Consider the following 19198-nt stretch of genomic DNA (forward strand, 5'->3'; position numbering starts at 1 on the left):
ATCTGCCAAGGGTGAGCCAGGCACGGAGCAGCAAGGGATGTGTGAGCAAGCGTGGGGTCCAACCACTGCACACAGCCCGGCATGCCAGCTGGGGGGTGTGGGGGGGGAGGGGCAGGCAGCGGGGCAGACAGCTTCAGGCACTGGCATGGGCGCCAGCTCCTTGCAAGGCTAAAGCTAGACCAGACATACCATAAGCAGCTTCCACGGCTGACACCAGGGAACATGGTGGCGCCCAGAACCTTGGAGATGCCAGGAACCCACAGAGCCCTAAAGAGGACGTCACAGCCCTGGCTCAGGGGGTTTCTAGGTCTGGGCTCCCTGAAGAACCACAGCTCTTCTCTCCTCTCGTTGCCTGCAATGTGACAAAACAAGGGGCATGTTTCAGCACTCTTTGCCTTCCAGTTCTTTCAGCGCCACCATTCAGCGGGTGTCCAGTTTTTGTCCTGTGTCCAAGGAGAATGATACATGCAGACAAGTGGAAGGTGAAGAAGATGACGAGGACCTTTATTGAGTGATAGAACAGCTCGAGGAGACCCACAGTGGGCAGCTCCTCCCATAGCCATGGTGTCTTGATGAATATTGAGCTCTCAGCAGAGAGGGTAGCTCCTCTCTGAAGACTGATGGCCCATCCCCCAGGCTTCAGCCCCTCCCCAGCTTGCAGGTGGGGCTTCAGTGGGAATCTGCCCCCTTCCACCCAAGAGCCTGTCTTACTCGAGTCATTGTTCTTCACCGCGCCTAGACTGCTCATGCAAAGGAGCACCCGAAGGCCAGTGCCAGGCTGACCTCAGGGTCTGGCCTCCTTCCCATGCTTGTCAGCCTGCAAAATCCGAAGCGGGTGAAGGAGCTGGCCTGCCAGCACTGCCCCGAGCATGCGCACATGTGGCTGGGATGCGACAGTGCTGAGAAAGAGACAGTGCCCCTGGTTGCGATCAGTGATGGGAGCAGGTGCTGTCAGTGGGGAGAAGCCAGACAGCGGAAGCAGGCACTTCCTAGCCTGCAGGGACCGGCAGGGGGCCTTCCTGGGCCCCCAAGAGTGCAGAAATGCCTGGGTCCACAGCTGCAGTTTGGGTGGCTTGCAGCTGCACCTAGGAGGGCGGGGCTCCTGCCTACTCCTGGCTCCCAAAAGCACAGGGGTGCCCTGGTCGCAGCCACCGCTTGGGTGGCTGCAGTTGCGCCGGGGGAGCTCCTGCCCCACCAACTTTCTGGCTCCGTAAAGCACGCAGCCCCGGCCACGCCTCTCGTCCGCATTTCCCCTTCAGTGGCAGCCGGCAAGGTGCGGTGGCAGGTGATCTCAGCCAACCTCCGCACAAACAAGCCCAGTGCTCCCGGGGCCGGCCCCACTGAGTCCTGCCTGGCTGCACCATCAGCTCTCGGGCTCCTGGGACGCGGCAGGGAGGGAGGTGGAAGCCGCGGTGCAGGTTCCGGGCCTGGGAGGGTCCTGCTCAGCCGTCCGGGGGTGGGGGGCGTGCAGTCAGCCGGCACAGGGATGCGGGGCACAGTGGACCCATCGCCGCCACCACTGCTGCTCCTACCACCACCACTGCAGCTGGCATCGTAACAGTGGCCGCTCCAGATGGCCCACCACTGCCATCAGTATCATTTTCCTTATGACTGAAGGACACCCTTTAACTTTTCTTATAGTGCAGGTCTGCAGGTAATAAAGTCCTTCAGCTTTTTCAAGTCCGAAAACTTCTTTATTTCTTCATCTATTTTTCTCTTTTGGTGACTGTTAAACCAACCTATCGAACTTTCAATTATGATACTTTTCATTTCTACTTGGTACTTTTCCCAATCTATTTGGTCATTTTCATACTCATCTTCTTTAAACTCCTTTGTTTCTTTAAGTATAAAACACACCTTGTATTGTCTTTGGAAACTTGACTGTCTTAAGATTTTTTCAGGCCTGCTTCTTCTGTCCATTGTTTCTGCTGGCTCTTGCCAATTTTATATTTGTGATTTTTTTTTTTTTTTTACTGTGAACTTACATTCCTTGAGACTATCTCAAGGTTCCTCCAAAGACGATCTGTTTTGCATCTGTCAGTCACCTAGAGGTCACCAAAAAGCTGATATTGCTTTAAATTTGAAGCTTGAGACATTTTAGACCACCCAGGTTATGTGAACTAACCAGTTAAAGGGCTGGTTATATATCCACTACATTCTTGCTGATTTTCTGCCTATTAATTATATGAACTATTGAGAGGCATATTAAAATCCCTGATGGCTGCATATTTGTCTATCTCTACTTATCGTTTTATTATGATAAAACGATCATTTGAGGTCAGGAGTTCAAGACCAGCCAGGCCAACATGGTGAAATCCCATCTTTACCAAAAATACATGTGGCTGATTTACAAAATAAAATACATACATATACATATATATATAATCATCTCAGGGAGATGTTTTCTTTGTGGGTACAGAATCTTCCTCACTGCTCCTAGGGAAGCAGGGGTCAAGGACAGCATAAAGGAGGAGGCAGACAGGTTTATTCATAGTTCACCCTTACACTGTCTGTCCTTCCGGATCTCACTTTATCATGTCTCCTCTTAGCCCTCCCGCTTGGGCAGGCCCTCAGCTTTGTCTGCTATTCTGCTGCCCCTTTCCCACCTCAAGCTGGGGGTGGGGGGAGTTTAATTTGACATTTGGCAAATATCTTAAGGGTGAAAAGTGGCATCAGTGTCTTAGCTACTTCTTTGGGTTTTGCTTCCATTTTAAAATTCTTTTGGCTTTTCAGAACTCTTATTCTGTAGCTCATTGACACATTTTTAAAAGATTCTTGACACGTATTCCAGAAGCTTTGGTTGTTTTCAGATGGTCCTTATTAGCTCACTGTTGGAAATAAAATTATTTCAACTTGTTCTTTAGCAATGTACAGGCTCCATAGATCTCCCCCTGATTCAGAGGCAGTAGGGTAAGAACACCACTTAGGAATCAGGCTGGCCTGAGATCAAGTCTCAGATCCACCAGTAGTGTGACTTCGGTAGCTTATTCATACCCAGTGCCTCGGTTTCTTCAGAGGGTTGGTGAGATGGTTTGGCTCTGAGTCCCCAGCCAAATGTCATGTTGAATTGTAATTCCCAGGGTTGGAAGATGAGCTGGTGGAAAATTACTGCATCACAGAGGTGGACTTCCCCCTTTCTGTTCTATTGATAGAGTTCTCATGAGATCTGGTTGTTTAAAACTGTGTATCAACTTCCCCTACCCTCCTCCTGGCCATGTGAGGATACCTTTGCTTCCCCTTCACCTTCCACTATGATTGTAAGTTTCTTGAGGCCTTCCCACCCATGCTTCCTGTACAGCTTGTGGAACCATGAGCCAATTAAACCTTTTTTTCTTTATAAATTACCCAGTCTCAGGTAGTTATTTATAGCAATGTGAGAACAAACTAATACAGAAAATTGGTACCAGAGAAGTGAGGCATTGCTATAAAGATACCTGAAAGTGTGGAAGTGACTTTGGAACTGGGTAACAGACAGAAGTTGGAACAGCTACTGTTTTCCATCCTGGCCATCTAGATTCCTACCAACAGTGCACAAGGCTCCAAACATGAGTTTTGTGGGGACATATTTCAAAACACGGCATTCACCAAAAGCTCAAGCAGCAAAACAAAACAAAAAAAAAATAGATCAACTGGATTTCATTAAAATTAAAAACTTTTGTTTCAAAGTTGATATGGTTTGGCAGTGTCTCCACCCAAGTCTCATCTTGAATTTAACTCCCACAATTCTCATGCGTTGTGGGAGGAACCCAGTGGGAGGTGACTGAATTATGGGGGCTGGTCTTTCTTGTGCTATTCTCATGATAGTGAATGAGTTTCATAAGATCTGACAGTTTTAAAAATGAGAGTTTCCCCACACAAGTTCTGTCTTTGCTTGCTGCCATCCACGTAAGATGTGACTTGCTCCTCCTTGCCTTTCATCTTCCACCATAATTGTGAGGCCTCCCCAGCTACATGGAACCGTAACAATAAACATCCTTCTTTTGTGACTTGCCCAGTCTCAGGTATGTCTTTATCAGCAGCATGAAAACAGACTATACAAAGGTTACATAAGAATATAAGGATAACAACAGAATGGGAGAAAAATTTACAAGTCATATATGTGATAAGGAACAAATGTTCCAGACTATATAAACCACTAATAAGTCAATAAAAAGACAACCCAGTTTAAAAATGGGCAAACGATGAATAGACATTTCTTCAAAAAGATGAAAAATGGCCAATAAGCATATAAAAAGATGCTCAGTAACATTCATTACTAGGGAAATGCAAATCAAAACACAAGGAGATACCACCTCACCCCACTGAGATAACTAAACTCCAAAGACAAACAATAAGAAGTGTCAGCAAGAATGGGAAACTGGACGAGCACCTTCACCCAGTGCTGAGGGAATGTAAAATGTTATGTGTGTTTTGGAAGGCACGTTGGTAGTTTCTCAAAAAGTTAAAACAGAGTTATCACATGATCCAGTAATTCCCCTCAAAGGCACATACTTCGACATGAAGCCACACAAAAACATACACATGAATGTTCACAGCAGCATTATTCATCATAGACAAAGTAGAAACAAGACCACCAAAACCAGCCCTGCCTTGGACCCTGACAAAATTACATGGAAGCCTACAAAGCTGAGCCACATTTCCATGGGAGACACTTTGGCCATTCCAGGTGATGATGAACTATACCAATTGTTAGTGGCTGAGAAGAACCTCAGGAATGTGCCAGCATCTTTTGACTTTTATTTTGGGGGGGCTGCATCTACTATTACAACATGCAATATAGGTAACACTGGCATGGCTGGTTTGATTTGATTATCTCATGCAAATAAGTCATATGATAATGCTGATATTGATGATCAAATGAATTGGGAGACAGACTTAAAGCCTCCTCAGGATGTAATACCAGTGGAAAATGACAGTCTTTAGAAGAACTAGATTTAGTTAACCATCAGCTAATTTCCAGCTAAATCATTCTGCACAAGTCATATAAGGTACGAATAGCAGTAAATCAAGGTGGAGGATGATCTTGGGGACTCCTGAAATACACTGGAAACGACCCAGATATCCTCCAATGGATAAACGAATAGAGAAAGTGTAGTACACATACATATGTACATAAAAATGGAAGATTATTTAGTTATAAACAAGCATGAAGTACTGATACAGGCTACACAATGAATAAACCTCAAAAACATCATGCTAAGTGAAAGAAGCCAGTCACAAAAGGCCAGATATTGGATGACATATTTACATAAAATGTCCAGAATAGGCAAATACAGAGACAGAAAGATTAGTGTTGTCAGGGGTTGAGGGAAGGAGGAAATGATGAGTGATTAAGTGAATTCATCCATGTTAACACCTTAAACTTTGGGCAACTGGCCAGTCACACAAACAGTGTGGTCTCATTCATGGGTTACATGAAAAGACAAAGAGAAAACCCTGGGTAGAAATACCACCATGTATGCTATGAAAATATGAAACCTTAGTAAATAGACCATGTAACTTAATGAGCAGATTCATATTATAAGGATGCCAATTCTTCTCCCATATAATGCATACATGTAATCCAAATGACATTGTTATCTAGACAAGAAAAAATTGATTCTAAAATTTATATGAAATAATAAAGATGTGAGAATTGCAAGGAAAATTTTTAAATGGAAAGTTATTACGGGAGAAAGGAGTGAGGAGACCTTGCTCTATGTGGCATTAATCAAAGACAGCTACCATCAATTCTTTCCCTTCCTCAACACACATTGCTTGTCAAGAGTTGAAGAATAACTCCCCTCCCATTGAATCTGGCTGCCTTGCAATTTGTTTGATCAATAGAATATGATATAAATTCCATTCTGGGAATTCTAGGATTCAATTTTTTAAAAAAATGAAAGAAAGAAACTAAGCTTCTACGTGGGTCTCTTGGAAGTCTTGCTCCTGGGAAGCTCTTCCTTGAACTTAGTCACTATTCTCCAGGCAACAGCCAGCATCAACCGCCAGCCATGTAAGTGAGTTTCAGATGACTGTGGCCCCAGCTAACATTTGACAGCAGCACATGTGAGTGGCCCCATGCAGAACCACCTAGAACCATGGAGAGCAGTGACCCCACAGAACATGAGATGTGACAGTAAGTTAAGTTTAGGGGTTGTTAATTATGCAAAAATAAGTAAACAGAGTACTCCACCAGGTATTAAAGATTATTACAAAGACTCTGTAATTAAAACAATACAGCAGACAAGGGTAGACTACAAGATCAATGAGACAGAATAGTTACACACCCAATGCCCCCTGGTGACCACAGGGATTTGTCATAGATCTCATCACTTAGAAACCCTCCAGCGGTTTCTCTGGTCACCTTCCAGTCACCGTCTACACCTTGGCTCCTTTTAGCACTCCTCCCTAGCTTATCACTACATGAAATTGCTTTATCTCTTTGTATTGTCTGTCACCTGCCACCATAATGTAAATTCCTAGACCTCCACAGCATCCAAAGCTCTAGAACAGTTCTTAGAACACAGCAGTTCTTAACAAATATTTTCAAAAAGAAAAAGAAGATACTTCAATACCTCAGTTTACTAATGAAGTGGAGCTACCATATGGCTGCCTGAACAAATACAGCTTTACATTCACTTTCTTGCTAGTGACTGAAGTATATTAACTTGTGTAATCATACAACTACCCTATGGAGCAGGTGCCTGTATTTTCCCATTTAGCAGATGAGGAAACTGAGGCAAACAAGGGCCAAGTATCCTGGCCAAGGTCACACAGCTTTCGAGTGCCAGAGCCAGGACTAAGCTCTAAACAGGTCTGGCTCCAGAGCCCCTGATCTAACCTCTTAACCTTTCTGCTATACTGAGCTAAACTTTCACCACCTATCATATGGAAAAAGAAATTCAATAGAAAGTTATATGGAAAAAATACAACTCCATGTTAATATTAGAAAATCCATAGTAACACGTAGAATGAGAAAGCCTCCTCAAGCCCAACTATACAGGTAAATCCATTGGAAAAAATAAAACTTAACAAAATTTTGCATGTCAAAATATGCAATACTTGAAAATCAAGGGCTAATATCTTTAAATAATCAAAGGTTTATTAATACTCCATGACAAACAGGAAGTGAGGAAATGAGCAACTGGCACAAATCAATAATAACTGTGAGGACATGGGTGACAGAGTCTCTTCTAATCCTCTATTCTTGGAGATCTGGATGCCTGCCATTCGCCTATGGGAAGAACAGAGGAGGTCATGGAAAACAGATTTAATCTAGAAAGGGCCACAATGAGGTCAAAGGACAGTCTCAGGGTGGTCTTAAGAACTCCGCATCCCCAAAGAACTGGCAAGGACTCTCCAGGTGCTCTAAGCGACTCCTGACCCACTCCCATCACGGACTCGGAACACCGGTCATTTTCTGAAATTTTCATAAGACACTATAGTTATTGGGGAAAACTTCAAATTATTTAAATAATGAGAGGCAAATAACATCACTAAACTCATGAATACTCTGTACTTATAACCTCCACTGGCGATCAGGGCACACAGAATACCTACTACTGATGCCTGACGCTGACCATCCCCCCAAGCCCTCGGCCCACGGACCCCAGCCCCGACCCCACCTCTTCCCAGCATCTGACACAAGGATTCTCACCACACTCCCCAGAGACTTGCCTGCGGAGGGCCCCTCTCTAACCCCACATAGCTCAGGTCCCTGATCCAGAGGCAGCATTACTGACCCTGCCTACTATCTATTTCCAGATTAGATTCACTGATCTCAGAGGCATTGTCTAAAACAACTCGCCCTTACAACCACGCTCACTTCAGGAACCGCCCTGTGACGTCAGAACTCTGAGGCCGCGCGGCCACGACTGCACATGCTCAGTGAGGCCGGTGCCAGCCATACAAACATGGCTCCCTGAAGCCGCTCAGGCCCAACAACAACATGGCAGCCTGCACGTCATCGCTCGTCTCTGGGGGCGGCCATACTGAGGAGACGTCTCCTCCGTGCAGGCAGGCTGTTTTCGGGACCTCAGAGATGCTCTCCAGCTGCAGCGGAAAATGAGCAATGAGTGGATTCGAGTCCAGATTCCGGCAGGAGGGAATTTGGGATCGAGATCTGAAAAAAAGTACTAGACTAGAAAAAGACGGGATTGAGTCGGAGCCGATGGCGGGGACAAAGACCAGGGGTTGGGGAAGGCGCCGGTGGGAGCCGAGGCGCCGCTGGACTTGGCCTGCGCGCGCATCACAGCGGTCTCCGCACGCAGCAGTGGCCACGGCGGCAGGTGCGCAAGCCCGGGGTCGCTCGCCCTGAGTCTCGGTTTCCTCATCTGTACGGTTGGGACAAGAACAGTAACCCTGGCCAGTCAAGGCGGGCCGCGGCTGTCGCGAGGGTCCACGCCTTAGAGCAGGCGCCTATCATGTGCGGGGCCCTAAGATGGTGTCTGACTCAGCTCCTAGGGGGAACTTCACCAGTGACCAAGTCAGTGCCCTTGAGTTAAAGACCACCAGGAGCACACTTGTAATTAAATATAATTACACGCTGCAGCATGGAATGGGGTACTGTGGGTCATCTCAGTGGGAGGAGTTAGAAACTCTTAGAGGATTTGGGCTTTGATTGGTTAATTTCTGGTAGGGTCTCAGAAAGTGAGGACTTTGGATGCTGTCAGAAAGCAAGGGCAATATGATTGATGCTTAAGTATTTGTGGGTGGCATCAAGACCTTGTTCTTTATCTGCACTTAGACCACATTATAAAGTGCCTTTGTTTTTGTTTGCACTTATCACGGTCTCAGCTTAACCTTCTGCAGTTGATAATCTTCTGTGAGATTGTTTATGTCCAACAGGAAACAAAATGGCCTGGCCATGAGCATCAGACCAGCGTGTAATAACATTAAGACCTAACTCTGATGCAAATATTGACAGAATTAAAGTTAGAAATAGTTCTACAGTAATAGAGACTTCAATACTCCATTAAAAATAATGCATAAAAGCTGGACTTTGTGGCTCACGCCTTTCATCTCAACTACCTGGGAGGCTGTGGCAGGCAGACTGCTTGAGGCCAGGAGTTCAAGTCCAGCCAGGCCCACATAGCGAGATTCCCATCTCTAAAAACAAAAATAAAGTAATGGATAGAAAAACCAGATTGGGAGCCTGAGGTGAGTTAAGCACAAGGTCAGGAGATGGAGACCATCCTGGCTGACATCGTGAAACCCCATCTCTACTAAAAATACAAAAATTAGCTCCCGTAGTCCCAGCTATTCAGGAGGCTGAGGCAGGAGAATTCCTTGAGCCCGGGAGGCAGGGGTTGCAGTGAGCCGAGATCAAGTCCCTGCATTCCAGCCTGGGCAACAGAGCAAGACTCCATCAAAAAAAAAAAAAAAAAAAAAAGAGAGAGAGAGAAGAAAAGAAAAACTAAACAGAATATCAGTAAGGAAATAGATGACTTGAACAACACTATAAATAAACTGAACCTAAAGACACATATAGAACACTCCATAAGGGCTGTATATGAAAACCCCACGGCTAACATCATACTCAGTGTGAAAAGGTGGCATGATTTTCCACTAAGATCAGGAAGAAGATAAGAACCATCACTTCTATTCATCATAGTAATGGAAGTTCTAGCTAGGGCATTTCTGTACACTAAGAATGAATAGCCCAAGAATGAAATTAAGAAAATAATTCTACCTATAATAGCATCAAAAATAATTTAATACCTAGAAATAACTTTAACCAAGGAGGTGAAAGACATGTAAACTGAAAACTACAAAACATTGTTGAAAGAAATTAAAGACACACATAAAAAGAAAGATAGCCTGTTTTCATGAATTACAATATTTAATATTGTTAAGATAAAACTGCTACCCAAAGCAATCTGGAGGTTCAGTGCAATCCCTATTTACATTCTAATGATGTTTATTGCAGAAATTGAAATTTTTATCTTTAAATTTATATGGAGTCTTAAGAAAGTCCAAATAGCCTAAACAATCTGGAATAAAAAGAATAAAGTTGGACTCATACTTCCTGATTTCAAAACTTTCTTTAAGGCTATAACAATCAAAACAGTGTGGCATAAAGACAGATCTATATATAATCCCAACACTTTGAGAGGCCGAGGCAGGCAGATTACTTAAGGTTGGGAGTTCAAGATCAGCCTGGCCAATATGGTGAAACCCCATCTCTACTAAAAATACAAAAGTTAGCTGGACATGGTGGCATGCACCTCTAGTCTCAGCTACTTGGGAGGCTGAGGCAGAAGGATCGTTTGAACCCAGGAGGTGGAGGTGAGCCAAGATCACGCCACTGCATTCCAGCCTGGGTGACAGAGTGAGACTCCATCTCAAAAGAAAAGAAGAAAGGAAGACAGACATGAGACAGACATATAGATCAAAAGAATAGAATAGAGAGCCCAGAAATAAAGCCTTGTATGTATATTCAAATGACTTTCAACCAGGGTGCCAAGACTATGTGGAAAGGACATATTTTCAACAAATGATACTGGGAAAGATGGGCAGTGTATCCACATGTAAAGAGTGAGGTTGGGCTCTTATTTATATATATACACACATATATATATACATATATATTATACTATATATACACATATATATACTATGTATAGTATGCATATGTATAGTATACATGTATGCTATATATATGTGTATATATGTATACATGTATATGTATAGTATGTGTATATATGTATAGTATACATATATGTATATTATATATACTATACATATGTGTATATATAGTATAAATAAGAGCCCAACCTCACTCTTTATATATATGTTATATATATATAAACATATATATACTTCGTATATATGTATATATAGTGTATATATACATATATTATATACTTTGTATACATATAGTGTATATATACACATATATAAAGTAATATATGTATATGTATGCATATATATTATATACTTTATATATACATATGGAATATGTATGTATATATATAGTATAAATAAGAGCCCAGCCTCACTCATTGCATGTGGATATATACATAGTACACATACATAAACTAACTCAAACTGGATCAAAGGTCTAAACATAAGACTTAAAACTATAAAGGTCTTAGAAGAAAGTATAAAGGAAAAGTTTCATGATTTGGGTTTCGCAATGATTTCTTGGATCATAGACATCAAAAGCACAGCCAATAAGAGAATAGATTTAATCAAAATAAAAGTGTTTTGTGCATTAAAGGACACTATCAATAGAGTGAAAAGGCAACTCATGGATTACAAGAAAATATTTGCAGATCATATATATATATATACAAGATTAATATCCAGAATATACAAAAAAACTGCCACAACTTGACAACAACAAAAGATACAAACAAGATGATTCAAAACTGGGCAAAAGATTTAAGTAGATATTTCTTCAAAGAAGATACATAAATGCATAAGATGCTCCACATCACTAATCACTAGGAAAATTTAATTCAAAGCCACAATAAGATATCATTTCATGGGCCGGGCGTGGTGGCTTGAGCCTGTAATCCCAGCCCTTTGGGAGGCCAAGGTGGGTGGATCACGAGGTCAAGAGATCTAGACCATCCTGGTCAACACGGTGAAACCCCGCCTCTACTAAAAATACAAAAAATTAGCTGGGCATGGTGGCGCGTGCCTGTAATCCCAGCTACTCAGGAGGCTGAGGCAGGAGAATTGCCTGAACCCAGGAGGCGGAGGTTGCGGTGAGCCAAGGTTGCACCATTGCACTCCAGCCTGGGTAACGAGCGAAACTCCGTCTCAAACAAAAAAAAAAAGGTATCATTTCACATCCATTTTAATGTATATGATCCAAAAAAAAATAAGTAACAAATGGTAATGAGGTTATGGAGAAGTTGGAACATTTATGCATTGCTGGTGGGAATGTAAAATAGTGAGGTTGTTGTGGAAAACAGTTTGGCAGTTCCTCAAAAATTTAAAAATCGAATTACCATATGATCCAGCAATTCCACTTCTAGATAGGTATATACCTCCAAAGAACTGAAAGCAGGGACTCAAACTATTACTAGCACATCAATGTTTCTAGCAGCATTTCACAGTAACTAGAAGGTAGAAACAATCCAAACATCCGTCCATGGCAAATGGACTACCAAAAGCGGATATATAAATACTAGGGAACAGTAGCCAGCCTTAGAAAGGAATAAAGTTCTGATACATGCTACAATATTGATGAATCTTGAAGAAACTGTACTGAGTAAAATAAACCAGATACAGAAAGAGAAATACTGTGATTCTACTTATGTGAAGTACCTAGAGTAGTCAAAATGCAGAGACAAAGTATAATGATGGTTGCCAGGTCTGGGCATAAAAGGATTGGGGAATTATTGCTTAATAGGTAGAGATTCAGTTGGTAACATGAAAAAATTCCGTTGGGAAGATGAAAAACAATGTCTGGGACACAGCTGGTGGTGATGGCTTCACAACAATGTTAATGTGTTAAGACTTAATACCACTGAACCATATACTTTAAAATGGCTAACATGATAAGTTTTGCTACGTATCTTCTACTTCAGTAAGAAAGCCAGAATTATTAATGCCCCAGATAGAGAGATGAAGTAGAGGGTGCCTCCCATGTTAACCAAAATAATTTCTCTTTTAGGCAAAAAGGATAAACATTTTCTTATGAGAGTTTTTTGTTTGTTTGTTTGTTTTTGGTATGTCAAGTCTCTTTAAAGGTTTGGCAAAATGTTGAAGTTCATACGATGGGATAATTTTTTCAGTCAATTTTTTGTTTACATGCATTATTTGCAACTTCTGGCTTTAGGCCGTCAAGAAAAATGTCCAAGGGGCACTAGGACTGTCAGCATTGGGAGCTAATTCTGAATATTGTCTAAAGATGTTGTTTAGGGGGATAGTTTCTTGAATTTAAGTTAGCTTTAGCTAAATAATATCTTAAGGATGTAATATTTGAGTCAAAATTGTGCTTGAGGTATCCTCATACCCATTAAACGGACTACTGAATGGTAGGAATATTTTGATATTGTTTTAAGATGCCTGTTAAATGAACAATTGCTGCTCTCTCAGTTATAATCCACAGTTATTATACTGGAGCCCTGCTGATATGATGGCAAGGCATTGTAAAGGGAAAGCAGTGTATAATCTAAGATTCCATCTCCATTGCAGGTCTTTCTTAAAGAGAACCCAATGTTCTAGTTGTATTTCGAATGGTTACTAACCCTCTCTCCCTGCCTGGTGCACAAAAGAATTTACCTTCTGTTCACAATGACAACCTGGTGGGGATCCTGGAGGTAAATTTCATATAAATGTGAGAGAATCCAGGCTCTTTACATGTGGAAGTGGAACCAGATCTTTTAATGTGCTTATTTCTGTTTACCTAAAAGTAAGAGGTTGGGCTGGGCACTGTGGCTCACACGTGTAATCCCAGCATTTTGGGAGGCCAAGGCAGGAGGATTGCTTGAGGCCAGGAATTCAAGGCCAGCCTGGGCAACAGAGTGAGACCTCCATCAGTACAAAAAAAAACACAAAAATAATTAGCCAGGCATGGTGGTGCATGCTGTAGTCCTAGCAATTAGCTAGTTTCCCAATTAGGGAAACTGAGGTGAGACGATCACTTGATCCTAGGAGATCAAGGTTATAGTGAGCTTTGATTGCACCACTGCACTCTAGTCTTCCAGCCTGAGCCACAGAGCAAGATCCTGTCTCTCCAACAACAACAAAGGAAAGGGACAACAGCTGCCCAAAAGACTCAGCCCCAAGAAACCCTGGATATGAACTCTCTATGGCCTTTATTAAAAGCAAAAAAGGGAGACAAGGAGTGAGCTGATACAAAGTTATTTGTCAGGAATTCTCATTTGTTATAGAAATAACATTGATTAGTGATTGGCTCTACATTGTTAAGTCTAGGGTGTGGGTTATCGTGCCCAGTATGACATTATTAAGTTAATTTATAGCTACTTGTGGCAATAGCAAGCAGTTTTGAGAGATGAATACATAGCTCAAAATGACTGCTGTCTCATTTTAATGTCTCTCTGGGCTTGATAATGTAAAAGGACTGGCATTCATCTGTTACAAGTTATTTTATTTTCTCATTTTCTATCAATATATCCTGTCCAGTGAAATATCTATTCATTCCTTTAGCCCATTTTTTATTGGATTGTTTTGTTGTTGTTGTTGACTTTTGAAAATGTTAAGAATATTCTAGACATGAGCTCCTTGTCAGATATGGTTTATAAGGTGTGGTTTGCAGTTTTCTCCTAGTTTTTACCTTGTCTTTTCATTATGTTAACAGGCTCTCATGCAGAGCAAAAGTTTTAAATTTTGATAAAATCCAATTGCTAAATCATTATAATTGATTCTGCTTTTTGGTGTCACGTCTAAGAATTATTCATCAAGTCCCAGGTCCTGAAGAATTTTTCCTTAAATTTCATATTTTCACATTGAGATCTGTGATCCTTTTTTGAATAAAGACATGAGGTTAGACAGGCTTTGATTGTGTCCTGGCTTAGTATGACGGGAGACACCTCCACTTGCTTCCTTTCCTCTGGACAGCCCTCAGGCCCTCAGTCTCTACATCATCTCAACATGGCCGCCCACAGGCCAGAGTGTCCACATGGGCGCCGCCATACTGGCGCCCAGCCTGAGTAACTGAAAAGGGAGCGTGTTTGGCAAAGCGCCATGTTGACTACTGGCAACCTTCGGCCAAGAAGACTGCTGAGCGTGCGCACACCCAGGCAGCGCTGTAAGAAGTCCTGCTGGGCCTGGGAGGCGTTCAGAAAAAGGAAGTGGGTCCCTTTCAGGTTCTTGCGACTATAGTCACCTCCCAAGCAAATGACCACTGTCCCGAGAAAACGTGGATGAGAGGCAGGTGAGTAGAGGGATGGCAGCATCTGTGGACTGAGCAAGAAGAATCTCCGAGGTCTGTGGCGAGTCATCCGGGCAGTGATGGGGACCGTCAGTGGATGGAATAGTGGGAGTCGGCGCGATCTCTGAGGGTGGATCTGAGGGAGGAGTCGGGGTGGGCTGGGGGTCTCCGGTGGTGGGTCTGCCGGCGGAGTGAGGGCAGACTATGGGGTTGTGGGGGAGGATGACAGGGGACTCAGGAGGGATATGCAGAATGAATGATGTACATCTTAGGTTCCTCTTTTATATTACCGATCTGTTGACAGTTTCTTTTCTGTTTCATTATCATGATATATTTTGCCAAAGATTTAAAGAAGATATTACCATAGAATTGCATGTTTCCATTTCCATTTTGTTCTCTTTCATATCCAGACTAGCAGCTCCTTTATCATTACGGTTATTATATTTATATATCATTCATTCTTTCACCCTGGCTTTAGAAAGAAACGGGCCGGGCGTGGTGGCTCACGCCTGTAATCCCAGCTCTTTGGGTGGCTGAGGCGGCCGAATCACGAGGTCAGGAGTTCGAGAGCAGCCTGGCCAAAACGGTGAAACCCCCGTCTCTACTAAAAATACAAATAGCTGGGCGTGGTGGCAGGCACCTGTAATCCTAGCTACTCGGGAGGCTGAGGCAGGAGAATCGTTTGAACCCAAGAGGTGGTTGCAGTGAGCCCAGATCGCGCCATTGCACGCCAGTCTGGGCGACAGTGCGAGACTACGTCTCAAAAAAAAAAAAAAAAGAAAGAAAGAAAAAAAAAAGAATCAAGCGTCTGAAAGGTTTATCTATTTTTCTATTTTATCTGACATTTTGAAATACTGGCTCTTGGTTCTTTAATACTCCAACTCTTTTAATATTAAGTTTTTTCTCTTTTTCTTTTTAGGTACTTTCTATTTTTCCCCACATTTTGATGTAATTCGCTGTTCTTTCCCTTATTTTCTTAAGTTTTATGCTGCATACAGTTAATGTTGTAAAGTTTCTTTAACTACGTCTTTATGAAACGTATAAATTCATCTTGTTGTTTCCCTTTGATCCTTAGCTATTTGGGAGAGTTTCTTCATTCCCAGTTTCTTCATTCCCAAATTATTAAAATATGTTTTAGCTGTTTTTTTAATTGTATTGTATTATCAGAAAGTGCAAACTATCAAGTCTCAATTTTTAACAATTTATCAAGATTGTCCTTGAAGCCAAGTTACTCAATGAACTTCGTTCAACAGATGTAAGAGGAAAAGTATATTTTGTTGTATGGGACAAAATTCTCTTTAAGTCTTGTTTGTTTGTGTTCTTCAAATCTTTATCTTTCCTAATTTTGATCTACTTGTTTCATACTCTGGAAGACATAGAATAAAAATCTCTTCTTTAACAGTTCACTTGGCAGTGATATGTGCTTTTTTGCTCATTTTATTTGCGTGTCTGAGGGACGAGCATACATACACCTGTGGTTAATGGACTTTTTAATCCTTTTTCATTTATTAAATGCTATTATTACTATAGGATCCCTTTTTTCGACCAAAAAGAAAAAAGAAAAGCACTTTTTAACATCGAATTCCACGTTGATACTTACACAGCCTCCCGTTTTTACTTTTATTGCATTTGGATGATGTGTCTTTGCCCAGAGCTTTATTTTGTATCCGTATCTGTTTCTATGTTAGATTATCTATTTGTTTACAATAAGATACCTTTTTTTTTCCGAATCCAACTTATAGTCTCTGTTGATAGAATTTTACCTCTATTTATTGTAATAATGATTGTATGCCTTCCATTTGATGTTCACTATTTAGCTCTTGCTATTTTCTGCCTTTTCTTTATATATTTTGATTGGATTGATGAAATTTCTGCTCATTGTTTCCATTCTGCACCCCATTTTTTGTTTTTTCCTGAGATTATTAGAAATGTTTTATCGTAGGATATTATTAATTTTCTCTTTAGTGGCCTCTTTATCACATTGTCACATTGTCCTTTTTTGTAATTATATATATTTTGCAAGAATTATGACTGAACAGTGTTTTCCTATTGAAGATTTCTCGTGAGATTCATTTGACATTTATTTGGACTACTTCTTTTGGTATTTCTCTCAAAGACAGAGATACTCTGCAAGTGCTTCTATTTCTGAAAATGTCTCTCTCGCCCTGGCAGAAGAGTGGTCTTCTAGTTGCTATTTCTGACATCATTTCGCTTTCAGTACTGCAAATGAAGGGTGTCCTTATTTCCTTCATTCTTTCTCTGTGAATAGTCTGGTTTTCCACACTTAGATTAGAAGTGTTTTCTATTTATAAATGTATCCTCTACATTCAATAATTTCCCCAGATTTGTTCATTGATTGAGTTCCTGTTTGCGTGTGTGGAGGAGTTTATGGCCTAGTTTTGTCAGCGGTGGGAGATGTGTTTGTGTGCTAAGGCCCCAGGGCAGGTACAGGTGTGCCTAGGATTGGGACTCTTAGGATATCTGATAGAGATACAGGCATGGAGGCCAGTCATGAGGACATGGGATTGTTTGGTAGGGAGCCAGGGCCTTTAGAGCAGAGGAACTGAAGGTTCTCTGATCAGGAATTGTAGGATAAATGATTCAGGGCTCATCAGCAGCAAGGCATGGGAATCAGTGAATCTGAGATTTCAATAATGGCTTTGGGAGTAGAGTCACTGGGTAGCAATTGACACTTATAGCAGATTAAAGAGTGAGAATAAGGAGTTAGGTACCAGGGTTGGTGTTAACCTTAAGGGCCTGTGAAATCAGATCGTATGATAATGTAATAGAACAGTATGTCCTTTGGATATTTTATAAAATATTTAAGCAATCCACAATTATTGGATATTTAAATGTTTCTAATCTTTTTTTTTTTTTTTTTTTTTTTTGACAACCACCATGTTGGATGATCTCGTCTTTCTTTTTTATTAACCATGTTATGGTAAAACTTTTGCACTTAAATCTTTGTACAGTATGCGATGGGATGATATTTTAATGTTGTAGCTCTAGAGATAAATTTTTGAGTAAGGTGCATGGGCACTAACCGATGTATGCGTCCATGTGTGACACCGGCACACTTCCTTCTCTCATCTGTACCTCTGCCCATCTGTTTTCTCAGATCTCTGCCTCTTTGTCCGAAGAGCCAAAAATGACCAAGTTCCTGGTGAGTTCTTATTTGTTCGTCTATTTATTTTCTTTTACTTTGGGTGGATTTAGGAGACATCTAACAATCCCTATAGTAAGATGACAAGACTAGATAAATAAAAATTAAGATCAGAGAAAATGAAGAAGAGACTGTCAACCCCAGGTCAAGTTTAGAATATATGGTCTTACATGGTTATGAACTTTGTTAAATTGTCTCTGATCTTCCTGAAAGACATAGCAATAATGGAAATTGGATACATGGTTTATATTATTAACAAGTAATTTATCATGGTTCTTGATGTTTGAGAAATTTTTTGAGAGATCTTCAGATGGATAATGACAGAACAGTCTTCAACAGTAACCCTGTTGAAAGTGCACCAACAGGCTAGACTCGGTGACTCACACCTGTAATCCCAGCACTTTGGGAGGCCAAGGTGGATGGATCGTCTGAGGTCAGGAGTTCGAGACCAACCTGGCCAAAATGGTGAAACCCCATCTCCATCAAAAATACAAAATTTAGCCAGGCTTGGCGGGCACCTGTAATCGCAGCTACTCAGAAGGCTGAGGCAGGATAATTGGTTGAACTTGGAAGTTGGAGGTTGCAGTGAGCCGAGATTGTGCTATTGCACTCCAGCCTGGGCGACAAGAGCAAAACTCTGTCTCAAGAAAGAAGGAGACAGAGACAGAGAGAGAGAGAGAGAGAGAGAGAGAGAGAAGGGAGGAAGGGAGGAAGGAAATAAGGGAGGGATGGGAGGGAGGGAAGAGGGAAAGGAGGGAGGGAGGGAGGGAGGGAGGAAGGAAGGAGCACTAACAGTTTTTCTGTTTTTATCTTAGAGAAAAGTGCTTCTGACACTTTACTTGCATTTGAATTCAGATTCTGATTTAGTAGATATGAGATGGAATATGAGAATTTTTATTTGTCACAAATTTCCACAGAATATCAGTGCTCCTTCTCCAAAGACTACTTTCTGAAACAATCTTGTTGAGGTTTTATCGTGAATGGGAGTTGAATTTTGTTAAATGCTTTTTCTGTACCAACTGATGTGATCATGTGATTTTACTTCTTGAGTCTGTTGGTTTGGTAGATTACATTGATTGATTTTTGAATATTGAACCAGCCTTGCGTCTTTGGAATAAATTCCACTTGATTGTGGAATATACTTTTAAATTATTTATATTTGCCAATATTTTGTTAAGGATTTTTGTATCATATTTATGAAG

At 41.5% G+C, this 19198-nt stretch overlaps 2 protein-coding genes across 9 annotated transcripts in view; one reads left to right on the top strand and one right to left on the bottom strand.

Annotated features, from left to right (window-relative positions):
- Window positions 1-483: 483 nt before the first annotated feature.
- LOC141582471 (uncharacterized) lies at window positions 484-14903 on the bottom strand. The gene is made up of 3 exons (XM_074390504.1): window positions 14598-14903; window positions 7640-8400; window positions 484-7216 (listed from the first exon to the last, which is right to left on the bottom strand). The coding sequence occupies exons 1-2, from the start codon at window positions 14901-14903 to the stop codon at window positions 7867-7869; spliced, it is 840 nt and encodes a 279-aa protein (XP_074246605.1). The 3' UTR covers window positions 484-7216; window positions 7640-7866.
- The window catches only part of ZNF484 (zinc finger protein 484), a 28727-nt gene continuing 24197 nt past the window's right edge, over window positions 14669-19198 (top strand). For 3 of the 8 annotated variants that reach the window (XM_074395510.1, XM_074395511.1, XM_074395508.1), the window contains exons 1-2: window positions 14669-14836; window positions 17952-17996. Coding sequence is in view for 4 of the 8 variants with exons in the window: in XM_074395508.1 (XP_074251609.1) it covers window positions 17982-17996 (15 nt within the window). In the remaining 4 variants the exon portion in view is untranslated. Of the gene's footprint in view, window positions 14837-17951; window positions 17997-19198 lie in introns of those variants that run through there. The other 5 variants (XM_074395506.1, XM_074395507.1, XM_003941150.4 and 2 more) reach the window with 3 other exon arrangements.

This window comes from Saimiri boliviensis, chromosome 2, assembly GCF_048565385.1.
Source record: "Saimiri boliviensis isolate mSaiBol1 chromosome 2, mSaiBol1.pri, whole genome shotgun sequence".
In the NCBI taxonomy this organism is placed as follows: domain Eukaryota; kingdom Metazoa; phylum Chordata; class Mammalia; order Primates; family Cebidae; genus Saimiri; species Saimiri boliviensis.

What these genes read in the sequence shown, in the direction of transcription:
- LOC141582471 (XM_074390504.1), bottom strand. Translation starts at nt 14,903, where the DNA reads ATGACTCGCCACAGACCTCGGAGATTCTTCTTGCTCAGTCCACAGATG. An exon ending in GTTACTCAGGCTGGGCGCCA is followed by an intron (nt 8,401 to 14,597) that starts GTATGGCGGCGC and finishes CGCACATGATAG; the next exon opens with GCGCCTGCTCTAAGGCGTGG.